This window comes from Solanum dulcamara, chromosome 6 (genome assembly GCF_947179165.1).
Source record: "Solanum dulcamara chromosome 6, daSolDulc1.2, whole genome shotgun sequence".
Taxonomy (NCBI): Eukaryota; Viridiplantae; Streptophyta; class Magnoliopsida; order Solanales; family Solanaceae; genus Solanum; species Solanum dulcamara.
This window is the reverse complement of record NC_077242.1, coordinates 31,208,462-31,224,266: the sequence shown is the minus strand read 5'-3', so window position 1 is coordinate 31,224,266 and position 15,805 is coordinate 31,208,462. Positions and strand designations below refer to the sequence as shown.

The 15,805-nt window shown below is 40.5% G+C and overlaps 1 protein-coding gene and 1 pseudogene across 1 annotated transcript; both read right to left on the bottom strand.

Moving 5' to 3' along the window:
- Positions 1 to 6,373: 6,373 nt before the first annotated feature.
- On the bottom strand, positions 6,374 to 13,048 carry LOC129893410 (60S ribosomal protein L3-like; annotated as a pseudogene).
- A 22-nt stretch (positions 13,049 to 13,070) lies between these two features.
- LOC129892817 (octanoyltransferase LIP2, mitochondrial-like) lies at positions 13,071 to 13,748 on the bottom strand. Its single transcript, XM_055968358.1, has one exon. The coding sequence runs from the start codon at positions 13,746 to 13,748 to the stop codon at positions 13,071 to 13,073; it is 678 nt and encodes a 225-aa protein (XP_055824333.1).
- Positions 13,749 to 15,805: the final 2,057 nt, after the last annotated feature.

Sequence of the window (15,805 nt, the reverse complement as noted above, 5' to 3'; positions counted from 1 at the left end):
CTACTTCTTTTTATGACCATTTTGTCCCTTGGAGTGTGAGAGAGGAGAGCCGATTACGGTTCAAGAATTTGAGGCAGGATAGCCTCATAGTTGCTGAGTATGAGACCCATTTCTACCAGTTGTCGAGATATGCTATGGTTGTCCTTTTTGATGAGACAGAGCGGGTTACAGATTTTTGCAAGGACTGGCTTATTCTATCCATACATTGGTATTTTGAGCTGCTCGAGAGTGGGCTTCCTTCCAGTCCATCTTGTGTGCCGTTAAGGAAGCGGAGTTGATAGAGAGAAAGGAATTCGGGGACCTCAAAAGGGCCAGTGCTTCTGGTCAGTTTTCGAGTACCTCATCTGGAGGTAGAGGTTCTTACAGAGGAGGTGGTTTCTTTCAGCGTAGAGGGCCGATTCATGCTTCTATGCCAGCTTCTGAGAGTGGTCAAACACCGCGTGGATCATAAAGTGCGGGTCAGGGTCACCTGGTATCCCAATAGAGGCTGGCAGGCTAGGGTAGTTAAATGAGTTCATTCGATCCAGCACAACAGTATTCGGTTCTAAGATCTTGCTATGGTTTTGGGGATCCTGTCCATCTGATTCGTTATTTCCCACTACAGGTTCATATCGATCCACAGTGCACTTATTCTACTCCAACGAGAGCACGAGTGCCTCCGACCCGAGGTCAAGGCAGGGCTCAGGCAGATAAAAGTTGTCGCACTCCTAGTAGGGCTATAGTACCACAGGGTGGAAGTAGAGGCACCATGTAGGCTGGCGGTGGTAGGGGAGCTCAGTGCTATGCTTTTTTAGATGGACCCGAGGATGAGGCTTCTGATGCAATTATTATAGGTATCGTCCCAATTTTCCATTGATTTGCATATATGTTATTTGGTCTCGGATCCACATTCTCCTATGTGACTACTTATTTTGCATATGATTTTGATTTGACTTGTGATTGCATGCCCGTGCCTGTCTATGTTTCTACACCCGTGGGTGAGCCCTTAGTGGTGGATCAAGTGTATCGATCCTGTCTTGTTTCATTAGCCGGGTATGATACTTGGGTAGACATGATCATTTTGGGGATGGTAGACTTTGATGTGATATTGGGTATGGATTGGCTTTCTCCTTATCGTGCTATTCTTAATTGTTATGATATACTTGTTGAGTGGAAAGGTACTAGTGTTTCCTATCCTAGCAAGGTGATCTCCAATCTTCGCGCTCATAGATTGATTGATCGGGGATGTAAGTCTTATTTAGCCATTATTTGAGATACTAGCATTGAGTCACCTGCCATGAAGTCTATTCCCATGGTTAAGTAGTTTGCCGATGTTTTCCCTACTTATCTTCCGAGAATTCCTCCGGATAGGGATACTGATTTTGCCATTGACTTGGAGCCAGGCACTAAGCCCATATCTATTGCACCTTATGGAATGGCTCCGGTAGAGTTGAAAGAATTGAAGGATTAGTTATAGGATTTGTTGAGTAAGGGGTTTATTCACCCTAGTGTTCTATTTGTGGAAAAGATGGATGGGTCTATGAGGATGTGCATTGACTATAGGCAGTTGAACAAAGTGGCTATCAAGAACAAGTATCCTCTTCCTCACATAGATGATTTGTTTGACTAGTTTCAAGGAGCGACCTTATTCTCTAAGATTGACTTGAGATCTGGGTACCATCAGTTGAGGATTAGGTCGTCAGATATTCCTAAGACATCTTTCCGGACTTGTTATGGCCATTATGAGCTCCTGGTTATGTCCTTCGGGCTGATTAATGCCTCGGCGGTGTTCATGGAGTTGATGAATGAGGTGTTTTGGCTGTATCTAGACTCCTTTGTGATTGTGTTCATTGATGATATCTTGGTATATTCAAAGACAAGGAGGATCATGCTTGTCATTTGAGATCGGTGCTTCAAAATTAAGAAAGTAGAAGTTATATGCAAAGTTCGTTAAATGTGAGTTTTGGCTTGATTTTGTGGCATTTTTGGGCACGTGGTGTCCAATGAGGGTATTAGGGTGGATTCAGACAAAATTGAGCAGTTAGAAGTTGGACTAGACCTACTTCTCTTACCGAGATCTGGAGTTTTGTGAGATTGGCTGGTTATTATCGATGTTTTGTGCAAGGTGTCTCCACCATCATAGCTCCATTGACTAGAATGGCTCAGAAGGTTGTAGATTTCCATTGGTCTGATGACTGTGAGGCGAGCTTTCAAAAGCTCAAGACCTTGTTGACTTCAACTCCTGTATTGACCTTACCCGAGGAGAGTGTGGACTTTTTTGTGTATTGTGATGCTTCCGGTGTTGGTTTAGGTGGACTCTTGATGCAAAAGGGAAAGGTAGTTTCCTATGCATCTAGACAGTTGAAGACCGCTGAGATGAACTACCCTACGCACGACTTAGAGTTGGTGGAGATGGTGTTTGTGTTGAATTTATGGCGTCATTACCTATATGGGGTGCATTGTGAGGTGTTCACCGATTACCGGAGTCTTTAGTACATCTTCAGCCAAAGGGATCTGAACTTGAAATAGCGTAGATGGCTTGAGCTACTGAAGAACTATGACATGACTATCTTATACCATCCGGAGAAGGCCAATGTGATTGCCGATTCTTTGAGTAGGAAGGCTTCTAGTATGGGGAGTCTTTCAGCAATTAGTGTTGACAAGAGACCCTTGGCTAGGGATGTTCAGAGGTAAGACAACAGTTTTGTACGATTACGGGTATTTGAGGAGAGTGGAGGCTTTATTACTTTTATTTAGACTCGATCTTCATTAGTTGAGCAGATTCAGGAGCGACACTGGGATAATGAGAATTTATGTCTTATTCGAGATAAGGTGATGAGGGGAGAGGCCAAGGAGGCCAAACTCAATTTAGATGGGGTTTTAAGGATTGGAGGTAGGATTTGTGTGCCCAAGGTAGGTGATTTAATTAAATTGATTATATTAGTGATGTGGGATGAATATTAGTGGTGTGGGATGAATAAGAACATTGCAGAGTTCATGTCTAATTGTTTGACTTGCTAGCAGGTCAAGTCTGAGCAGCAGCGGCTTGGAGGTGTGAGCCAGAGGATGCTCATTACTACTTGGAAGTAGGAGAGGATCTATATGGGTGGTTATGATTCTATATGGATGGTTGTTGAAAGACTGACCAAGTCAGCCCATTTCATTCTAGTTAAGGTGAGGTACACAACGGATAAGCTAGCCCAGTTGTATATCAATCCAATCGTTCAGCTTCATGGTGTCCCGGTATCCATTGTTTTGGATAGGGTTTCAGTATTTACTTCACACTTTTGGCAGGCATTACAGCATGGGTTAGTACTAGGCTTGATATGAGTATAATTTTATACCCACAAACTGACGAACAGTCTGAGCGGATGATTCAAGTGTTGGAGGATATGCTTTGGGCCTGTGTTATTGATTTTGGTGCTCGATGGGATCAGGATTTTGCCTTAGTCGATCTCCTATCGGGTGGTTTGATTCAGCTGAGATGGATTCTCTAGACACGGATTTGCTTAGAGATGCTATGGAGAAGGTTTGTATAATTTAGGGTAGGCTCTTGACTGCCCAGAGTATGTAGAAGAGCTACGCAGATAAGAGAGTTTGACCTTTGGAGTTCATGGAGGGTGACCATGTTTGGCTCCGAGTGTCACCAACAAAGGGCGTGATGCGGTTCAGGAACAAGGGAAAACTTAACCCTCGGTTCATTAGCCCATATGAGATTTTGGGGTGAGTGGGATAGGTGGCTTATAGATTGGCCTCCCCACCTAGTTTGTCAGTTGTGCATCTAGTATTCCATATTTCCATGCTCCGGAAGTATGTCCCGGAAGAGTCTCATATGATCTCCCTTGATTCGGTAGAGTTGGGCCCAGATTTGACGTTTGAGGAAAAGACCATAGACATTCTTGACAAACAGGTTCGTAAGCGTAGGACTAAGGAGATAACTTCAGTGAAGGTCTAGTGAAAGCATCGTACAGTTGGAGATACTACTTGGGAGGCGGAGTCCGATATGCGTACTCGATATCCATAACTCTTTGAGACTTCAGGTACTTCCTTTTATCTTATGTTCGAGGACAAACATTGTTTTTAGTAGTGGATGATGAAATGACCCTAAAGGTTATTTTTAAAAAATTTCACAAAATAACCGTTTTACCCCTCCCTATAGATGCCCCGAGTCGGTTTTGATTAGTATCGAGTGTTGTTTTTGAGAAAATTCTATGAAAAAGTTGAGTTTTGAAAATTTTGAGTTTTCATAAGCTTTAAGTGTTCAAAAGTGGTATTTGGGGTAAACTAGAGCTACGAATCTCAAAACAGAATTCCGTCAATACCAACAGCTCTGGATTGTGGAAACTGATCTAGGAGAGTTTGCGGAATCAGAATTAGAGTTGTAATGAAGATTTTTGAGATCTTGAGTTGGAAATTTGATGAATTTTAGGCCAAGGTTTGACCTTGGTCAACTTTCAAAGTTTTGATACTCAGAATGGAATTTGGATAACTCCGTGGGATTCGGGGGATGGTTTTTGGTCAAAAAGAAGTCTTGGTTGAATTTTTGGTGGTCCCGAGCATGATTCGAGTTTTTAAGGCTTAAAGTTAGTTTAGTTGTGACTTTTCGAGTTTCGGATCAAGGATACCTCGAATTCAAATTCGGATGGTTCCATTAAGTCCGGAACATCGAATTTAGTAGGTGTGCATTTATAGATTGTTTGTACAGGATTTCGAACGAATTCTGAGGGTCGATTCAGGAACTTTTGAGTTTTGATAGATGTTTCTGGTGCCTGAAGGATTCCTCTCCATATTAGCGGAGCCTTGGCTGTGTTTGCAGAGGACATGCAATTCCACATCCGCATTCGCGGAAGGACCACTGTCCCTTCTCCTTGTTCGCGGAGCTCCTACCGCGTTCACGGAGTGTTGTTTGGGTTAGCCTCCGTGTTCGCGGAGTTAGTTGTCTGTGTTCGCGGAGGGAAAAATTTTCTTGAATAGTAACTTTCTTCTAAGTTCGGGAATTATGTTTATTTCACCATTTTGGGGGATTTTAGAGCTCGAAAAGACAATTTTGAAAGAGATTTTTCAAGGTTTTCGAGTGGCTAAGCTTCTATGATCCTAACTTTCGAGTATCCATTAATTATTTACTAATTTTAGCTTGAATTTGGGGTTTTCAATTGAGGAAAACTTGGGATTTTCAAGAAAGCAAGATTTTAATGTTTTGATGATTTAGAAGTGGTTTTAAATCCAAATTCAATTTCGTTTTCACTACTAGATTCCAAATACTTCAAAGATCGTTTTCATGTAAAAAATTTCACATTTTCTATTCATTTTTGAAATTGGATTTTTCGGGTATTTCGGGTTAGTTTCGGCCCGATTTTTTTAAAATGTCAATTTGTGTATCGTTAGACTCATGTTCTTAATGGGATTGCATATTTGAATAGATTATCTTGATTTGGAATATCGTCGTAAGGGTAAAGCTCAGATTCTGGAGTAGTTCGAGATTGAAATCGAGGCAAGTGAACTTCTAAACCTATGTTTCAGGTTGTAGGATCATGTATTCGTGTTTTATATATTTGGAATTACTGGGAAATGATTTTGGAGATTATTTGATGTTCAATCGGACTTGATAATGAATAAGGGGGTAATAGATGGAAAATGATATGATTTAACATGATTGTGTTCGATATGAGTTGATACTTGGCTTATTGTGAACACTTGAATATGATGTTGTGATATTAGTTGTAAATTGTTGATATTATCATTCCACCATTGTATTTTACATTGACATTGTCTATTTGCATTGGTTCTGATACTTTGAGATAGAATTTGATTCGAGGATTATGCGGAAGGTTAATAATTCTGACAGGAGATGATTTATGCCGAAGGGAAATGGTTCCGGCAATGTCGAAGGAAAATGATTCCGGTGGATACATGATCCATGTGTGGCCCCCACGAGTTTGGTCCTACTAGTCAGCGGATGTGTATCATTTAGGATAGACATGCATCACTATATATGACATTGCATTGTATTACATTGCATCATACTTCTTTTGCCATTTTGGACTGTTTTGCCCCTAATATTCCCTTGATCTATATTATTGACTGATGAGATCTCATTGTTACTTGAGTTGTACTATTGTGGAGACTCATAGATATTTTTGTATTGTGCTGCTAGAACTATTAGACTGGCTGATTTTTGTGCAGATTGTAGTCTGAGAATTGGATGGTATGACAGGAGTACGTTTTCCTCTTTCCTTGATGAAGGATAGAGAGAAGAAGGAAGACGGGTTAATGTCCCTTGAAATGGGCATGTCTTCCTCTTTCCTTGTCTCAGTTTGATTTTTCTACTTAGTCAATTGGTACTTTATGGTATTAAGAACAGAAAATAATTATCAATGCAAAATGCACATCAGCCTTGCTGACTAGTAAGATAGCTTCTTCTCTTTTTTTCACACATAATAATATTGATTTTGACACAAAGGTTGTGGTCCACAGCAGCCAAACTGGTCTTCGGAAAATGTATAAATTGTCTTCAGAAATGCCACCATGAAAATAAACAGTTATAGCAATAATAAATTGTTTAAAACTTGTGCACTACCCAGCAAAGTGAATGCTGAAACATTTAAGCCTTCAGGCGTCCATAGAATTTCTGCTTCCCTCTGGTGGTCTGGAAGCGACCATGGCCAAACTTTGAGGATGTGTCGATGAACTTCAGGTTAATCTCCTCAAGAGGTCTAGTTGAGAAGGGATTCACGAAGGGCTACAACCCTCTTCTTAGGAGGAACACAGCATCGCTTTATCAACAGGTAATCTTCCTCCATCACACCATAATGGGGAAATCCACCAATAGGAGTAATGTCTTTCTTGGTCCTATCAAACTCGGTTAGGGCAGCATGGGACTCTTGTCCAACCTTGCCAAGCTTGTAAACCTTCTTGTTAATCTTAGTAAGATGATGGTATCCATTTTGACCAGCACGGGCCACTGTGTATGAAACTCTAGCAGGATGCCAGACATCAATACAATCAACCTTACGTAGACCCCTGTGGGTTTTACGAGGAAGACATGTCACACCCCAATGAGTTACAACAAATTCATAACCCTTAGTCTTGGTGATACCAATTATGTCAATCATCTCCTCCTCCTGGAAAATAGCATCAACTGGAACCTTCTTTTCAAAGAAACCATAAGCGAAGTCAACCTTCTGAGCAATTATTCCACCATTCACCCGGATCTCCATCAAAAGGGCTTTCTTCTGTTTCAGACCCTTCATCTTCCTTATCTTTGTGTGCGCCAACACACGGATGACACAAGCATAGTTCTTCAATTTCTCCACTGTGCCTGGATATCCTTTTTCCCTTCACCAGTTTCATATTTCTTGGAGTATTTCAGGAAGGCTTTCTTCTTGGACTTGTACCAGTTCTTGTAGAACCTCCTCTTAATATCTTCACTGAGATGTTGAACCCAGACTGTTCAAGAAACAAAGACGATGAGGTGACCATCCATACCCGACAACACCAACAATCACCATTGGAGATGTTCCAATGATGGTAACAGCTTCACATGTCTCCTCTTGTGATGTTTGGATTCAGATTTTTCAACTTTTCTGACAATGTAAGTCATTCAAGTGTTGTACCCAGGAAGGCAGTTAGCTTGCAAGGCTTGCTTGGGTCATCCTTTGGGAATGCCTCCACCTTTCCCCTGTGTCTGGCAACACGCTTCTTAGGGAGAAATCCCAAAGAACCATGTCTTGGATGCTTGAACTTCCTGTGAGACATTTTTCTCCTCCTCCAAACTGCAACAGCTACTGAGGAACTAGTTGCAATACAGAAAAATGCTTAATTTCACTCCATATAGCAATTGGTTGTCTCATTGTTCAAACGACTGTAGCAAGAATTTCCACGCCATATGCTGCAATAATTATCAGATAATTTTATAGAAGACAACTGAAAAAGCATATTTTTATCACAGCTACCAGCTGACGAGGTAGAAGAGAAAACTAAGTAAAAAATAGTTCTCATGAGTTCAGGAAATCCAATTGAAAATATCTAGCCTTTGTTTCTAGTTGCCCCTAATAGATTGACCTGTTTCAATAAATGCTTTAGAAACAAAGGTAGAGATATTATTCACCGACTTTCAAAGATGAAGCATCACGTTTTTCATTCAAAAAAATGGACATAAACCAGTATATTCTTTACCTCAAGTTTCCTTCCCATTTAACATAAGTATTTTTTGTCTTAGCATAATAATTATATTACGCAAAATGGGACTCAAGCTACACCCCTAGTAGGTCTCAGGAAAATATTTTTAAGGAAATGAGTAACAAAGGAGTGTCTAAACTAAAATATGTAGCTTTTTTTCCAACAAGATCCCCAAAATCCTAATACTAGCAATAATGTATTCAGACATCTTCGCTAAAAGTTGCATATGAAATTTCTATCTTAATAACATGCAATGAACTCCAAACATAAACTAAGTCAATCTAACATTACCTATCACAAACCTGATATCAAATTGGTCAGGGACATCGGGCATGGTGAAGGAGACAAGCCCTTTTACATTGAAGTGTATTTAGCTATTTAAGAAAGGAAAACTAAGACAATCTTTATAGCGGAATCAGAAAGCTAAATCACAATACTTTATTTGGTCAGAGACATAGGGCAGATGTTAGTGGACTGGCAGCCCTTTCAAATGCAGGCTCATCAAATTACAACAACAACAACAAACCTAGTATAATCCCACCATGTGGGGTCTGAGAAGGATAGAATGTACGCAGACCTAACCCCCACCTTGAAAGGTAGGGCGGTTATTTCCGAAAGACTCTCGGCTCAAGAGAGGAAAATAAGATAAAAGGTCAGATAGGGACAAGCATCTCGAAAACAAAATGAAAAGAGGGAATAGCAAATGTGAGAAAGTCATGATAGAATAGTACGGAAAGAAAGAGGCATTAACTACTATAAATAAATAAGATAATCAAAGTGCAACGGCCCCACACCTATAAACAGCAATATAATGCAGAAATCAAATGGCAATAAACAATGAGCATAACTACAACTATTATGGTGTAAGGATAAGTCACCTAGCCTTTTAAATTAATCTGAGTCCTCCGCAAAAGAAATTATAGTGCGCTAATGCACCTACTAATAGGGAAGAATAATGAGACTATTTACTAGCCTTCTACCCTAATATGGGTCCTCCATACCCTCCTATCTAAGGTCATGTCCTCGGTAAGCTGTAACTGTGTCATGTCTTGTCTAATCACCTCTCCCCAATATTTCTTCAGCCTACTCCTACCTCTTCTGAAACCATCCATGGCCAACCTCTCACACCTCCTCACTGGGGCATCTGTGTCTCCCCTCTTCACATGCCCAAACCATCTCAGTTTTATTTCCCACATCTTATCTTCCACCGAGGTCACCTACCTTGTCCCGAATAGCCTCATTTCTAATCTTGTCGCTCCTGGTATGCCCACACATCCATCTCAACATTCTCATCTCAGCTAGTTTCATCTTTTAAATGTGAGAGACATTAACTGGCCAACACTCCGCCCCATATAACATAGCCGGTCTAACCACCACTTTGTAGAACTTGCCCTTAAGTTGTAGTGGAAACTTCTTGTCACATAGCACACCGGAAGCGAGTTTCTATTTCATCCACCCTGCCCCAATACGATGAGTGACATCATCGTCAATCTCCCCGCTGCCTTGCATGATAGACCCAAGGTACTTGAAACTACTTTTCTTTTGGATGGCCTAGTCACCACGCCTAACTTCTGCGCTAACCTCCTAAGGTGTCTCACTGAACTTGCACTCCAAGTATTCTGTCTTGGTCCTACTCAGCTTAAACCCTTTAGACTCCAAGGTAAGTCTCCAATTCTCCAGCTTAGCGTTAACTCCGCTATGAGTCTCATCGATCAGGACTATATCATCCGCAAAAAGCATACACCATGGCACCTCACGTTGAATTTATCGCATCAATCCATCCATCACCAAGGTAAATAAAAACGGACTAAGGGTTGATCCTTGATGCAACCCCATCACAACTGGGAAGTGCTCTGAGTCCCCTCCTACTTTCCTTACCCTGGTTTTGGCACCCTCATACATATCCTTGATCACCCTAATGTATACCACAGGTACACTTTTAGCCTCCAAACATCTCCATAGTATCTCTCGTGGAACTTTATCGTAAGCCTTTTCTATATCGATGAATACCATATGCAAGTCCCTCTTCCTCTCCCTATACTGCTCTACCAGTCTCCTCATAAGATGGATGGCTTCTGTAGTTGAGCATCTTGACATAAATCTGAACTGGTTCTCTGAAATAGACACGCCTCTCCTAACCCTCATCTCCACCACTCTTTCCCACACTTTCATAGTATGGCTTAGAAGCTTGATATCTCTATAGTTGTTGCAGCTCTGGATATCCCCCTTGTTTTTGTATAGAGGAATCATTATGCTCGACCTCCATTCTTCGAGCATCGTTGTTGTCCTAAAGATGACATTAAGTCAGCCACTCCAAACCTATTCCACAGGAATCTCGTCAGGTCTGGTCGCTCTTCCCCAGGACAACCTACGCATAGCACCCTTAACCTCTTCGACCGAAATACTCCTGCAACACCCAAAATCGTGAAGCCTCCTTGTATGTTCCAAATCTCCCAACACAATCTCTCTGTCCCCTTCTTCGTTCAAGAGTTTATGAAAGTACGACTGTCATCTCTGTTTAATGAGGATCTCCTCTACTAATACTATTCCATGCTCGTCCTTAATGCACTTCACTTGATCCACATCGCGTGCCCTTCGCTCCCGCACCCTAGCTAGCTTGAACAATTTCCTATCCCCGCCTTTCTCTTCTAGTTCAGCATAAAGGCGTTCAAAAGCTGCCTTTTTGCCGTCGAAACCGCCGACTTCACCTCCTTCCTCACTATCTTATAAAGTTCTCTATTCGTCCACTTCTCCACCTCATCCTTGCTTTCTATCAGCTTTGCATACGCTATCTTCTTTGCTTTCACCTTCCCTTGCACTTCTCCATTCCACCACCATTCCCCTCGATGCCGGCCACGGCTATGTGTCGAGACTCCCAACACTTCCCTTGCTACAACCCTAATACAACTAGCTATCCTATCCCACATAGTGTTCGCATCCCCACTACTATCCCAGACCCCCATAGCCTTCAATTTCTCTCCCATCTCCAGGGCACTAGCCGTGGTTAAACTCCCACATCTGATCCTAGGTCGGTCATCCCCGACCCTCTTCTTCCTCATCATCTTGATCCTTAAATCTATCACCAAGAGCTTATGTCAGGTCGTAAGGTTGTCGATCGGGATGACCTTACAGTCTTTGCACAGACCTTTATTATTTTTTTAAGAAGTAAAAAATCTATCTGAGTCTTAGTCACCGCACTTCGGAAGGTTACCAAGTGATCCTCCATTTTTGAAAAACTCGAATTGGCTATCACCAACCCAAAAGCTCTTGCGAAATCCAAAAGTAAGACTCCTCCTCCATTTCTGTCTCCGAAGCCAAAGCCTCCATGCACATCATCATACCCTCTCGAAATAGACCCGATGTGCCCATTGAAATCCCCTCCCACGAAAAGTTTCTCAGTAGGCGGTATGTCTCCCACTAACTCGTCCAAATCCTCCCAAAACACCTGTTATCCTCCTCGCTTAAACCCGCTTGCGACACATAAGCACTAATAATGTTCAACGTGATTCCTTCAACGACCACCTTAATCGATATCATCCTATCAGTGACTCTCCTAACCTCCTCCACCTGATCTTTTAAATTACTGTCTACTAAAATGTCTACCCCATTCCTATACTTCGATCTACCAAAGAACCACAGCTTATACCCATCTACCTCCTTAGCTTTAGAACTTACCCATTTGATCTCTTGTACACAAACTATATTAATCTTCCTCTTTTTTAGAATCTTAACTAGCTCTATGGATTTTCCCGTCAACATCCCAATGTTCCAAGAACCTATTCTCAGTCTATACGCTCCTTTAACTCAATTACCCCTCCTAATCCTTGTCCCCGTCCCCGTTCCCGTCCCTAAGCGAGAACATGACCCTAGATATTCTTGGGTTCCATAGATACTTCCCTCCCATTTTACCAAGTCCAGGGCCTGGACAGAAAGGAAAAGGCAAGCCTATAAATTCTTTATTCCAAATACAGAACAACATCGTTTTTCCTTTATTCCAAATACAGAACAGGAAATGTTTGCTTCACTAGCCTATTTAACGAAACCATTGTACTGTCTTTTGCTTTTTTGATAACCATGGTGTCGGAACCATTGTACTATCTTCATAACAAGTAATTAGCTCAGTGAACATAGCCATTCCTCTAGTGTTCCGATTGTACAGATGAGCTAGTTAAAATGGTCACATGAAGACTCATGAGTCAGGACACAATTAAGACATTACGCTGCTTCTTCAAAGACAATATCAGCAGATTGCAAGACCCAGGAATAAATATGATATAGCAAATAAGGATATCATAAAGTTTGCCAGACAACACATGAAATCCGCACCAATGTCTTTAACCATCGAAGCTTCCTTCATCTCAAGTTGTGGTATCTACTCTCCAATTTATCAACTACGAAGCTGCAAAAGACGAGATTCCCAACAGGAATTAAATTTTTGGGGAAAATAAAAGCATTGCAACTTAGCACAACTATGTTTTCCATTTAAAAACTAGATGTTTTGAACAAATATCAAAACAAACATGGACCTTAAAGGAAATTACCTGCAGTAACACATTTTTAACTGCTTCCCATAATCTTAAAACCCCAATAACCAATCAATAGATTATACTTTCTATTTAATCAGTAAATTGGGTCTTTCTGGTGATAATATCCTTACTGCCAGTAGTGGATAGCCCCATACTTTTTGGAGTCAAACAATTGAAATGCTTTCACTTTCAATGACAAAAAGTCCCCAAGAAAGATAAACAGTGAATCTACGTGAAAAATCCACAGCACAGCAAATGCAACATGTTTCCTTTTGTAATCATCGCTTATTCATGCAGAATGTTAACCTGATCAGTAAATGAACAATACTCATACAAAAATTAGTCACAAAAATGTATCAATGTGTGACAACATTAGTGCTTATCAAATTATAACACTGACTTATCTTTCAAAATGACATCGCTGTACCCAAATACTCTTACAAAACAAGCGATCAACTGCTCCTGTATCACTTCTTCAGCAGGAAGCTCTACATCTGCCTCTTTCTTCAAAGATGTTACATCTTTATCTGCAATCCCACAAGGCACAATATGCTTAAAGTAGTTTAAATCAGGATCCATGTTGAATGCTAATCCATGAGATGTGATCCCAGATGAAATTCTAACTCCAATTGCACCAATCTTTCTGTCCTCAACCCAAACCCCAGTTTCGCATCTTCGTCCAACCTGCGCTTTCACACCATATATAGATGCCAATTCAATCATGGTTAGCTCAAGCTTCTCCACATACTTTCTAGCCCCCAAACCAATATCTCTCAATGAAACAATGGGATACAAGATCGCTTGGTGAGGACCATGAAAAGTAATGTCACCTCCTCTCTGTGTATAGTGAAGTTCTGCCCCAATGGCTTTAAGCTCTGAATCAGGAATGAGTAGATTCTGAACTGTTTCCCTTTTGCCAACTGTATATGTCGGTGAATGTTGTAGAGATAATAGGGTATCAGTAATTCTAAGGGCTTTTCTATCAGATGCCAACTTCTCTTGCAGCTTCAGCGCCTCCAGGTAACTGACGGTGCCCATCTTCCAAACTTCAAGACTACGCCCCATTTGCCTGAAATTCAAGAACGAAAAATCATTTGTGTAAAGTGAAAGACGCCGAACCCGAATATTAGGAAGTCCCTGTTTGCTATAGAGCAGAAATATGATTCCAAGATAGCATGAAAATGGTAAAGCATATCAGTGATAAAAGTGCTAAAGCTCAAGGCTGTTGGACAACAAAATGACAAGCATAAGAAGCACAATATCAGAACTGTGCTTCTATTCTGGTGGCCGGAGCAATTTCTCAGGTCGTAAAGACAAAGATATGTGTTACAAGGAAATAGGTGAACTATAGAAGTGAGTGGATGCTATAAGCAGATAATGTAAGATGCAATAAGGAAACTCGATGACATCTCTTTCTCCTTCTTTGTTCGTTGAGAACTAGAAAAACCAAGCTTTTTAAGTCTCATAAACTCTTAAAAACAAAAGCATAAGTTTGAAAAGCAAGGCAGCCCGGTGCAATAAATCTCCCGCTGTGAGCGGGGTCCGTAGAAGGGCCTGACCACAAGGGTTTATTGTAAGCAGTCTTATCTTGCATTTCTGCCAGAGGCTGTTTCCAAGGCAAGGCTTGAACTCGTGACCTCCTGGTCACATGGCAGCAACTTTACCAGTTACTCCAAAGCTCCCCTCCATAAATTTGAAAAGCAAATTGAGCAAAAGTCCTAAGTAGAGCTTCTTGGAGAAATTTCAGCAGAACAGCACATATTTACGCCAAGATGCTTGATCATGAAAAAATTTATAACATTTGGAAGACAGAATTTCTTTTCTAAAATGACCCCATTTCAAAATTGATACTCTGTTCTGCAATGTCAATGAGAGTAATTTATGCACCAGCTAGCCCTGCTGATCAGGTTGGAGGAAGGATCATAAAAAACAAAGCTTTTTGACCTTCCTTTCTAGTCATTTCTTCTATTGCAACAACAGCTCCATTAGAGTAACAGAATTGGAGCTCAATCTCAATTGAACTTTCTGTTGGAATATTTACAAAAATACTTTATCACAAACACTTGTAGGGAGTTCTCGTAGCTTGAAACGTGTGAATGACACTTTCCTTAAGGATATTTCATTAGAATAAGTGTATCCCCAGGATTCAACAAGCTCTTCTAGTATGAAACTAGGAACACAGAAACTAACAAAGATTCTTTGAGGAAGAAAACCCATCACTCAATAATATGGTAGGAATATTTGTATTGATTTGTGTGTCAAAAGGAATAAGGACCTCCCTCCATTTGTATTCAGAAAACCCAAATAAAGATATGGTTGTATATGTAAATGAATGCTCCAACGTTTACAATCAATTCAATGACCATAAAGAAGAAGAATCAAAGGCAAATAAAGTGGTCAGAGAGAAACTGTCAAAAGAGATAATATAATCTCCTTAATTTGGAAATCAATGTTATATGGATTAGAAATAATGGATAATTAAACATTGTCATAATTCAAATGGCTATAAATAAAGGCTCATTTATATGGTTGTTACGACACAGCGGTGGTTGAAAGTAGATATCTTTTTTCACACTAATATCCAGAGAATGAATCTCAACATATTCATAGTCAATGATTACACTTCCCTTTTGAGATACACTCATTTTTTCTATCACTTTCACTTCTCAGTGAGGTAAATCCAAACCATTTGGATAATGCTTGGATTCAAGTCTGAGAAAATAATTATCAGGAAATCTAAATTCCTCAAGTCTCATACAATTCAGTCTTTATTCATGGCTCATCATCAACAATCATGCTAGGTTACTGCATATACGGGTTCTTGTATACCTAAAAAAGATTTTTCCTCAACAGCTAAAAGAATAACAGTTTTAGTTAGACAATAATTGTGCTCATCATTCTAGACAAGGACTCTCACCAAGGATATATTTTAAGCCAATTTAGAGATTTGATTTGAAGATCAAGGATCTAGAACTTAGTCGAGGTGCGTGAAAGTCGGTCCGGACACCACAGTCAACAAAAAATAAAAAAATCAAGGATCTAGACCTCCTTCTGGAGGAATTTTGATGACACAAGCATGGTTAGGACATTGGACAATAATGATCTTAATCTGATATTCAATG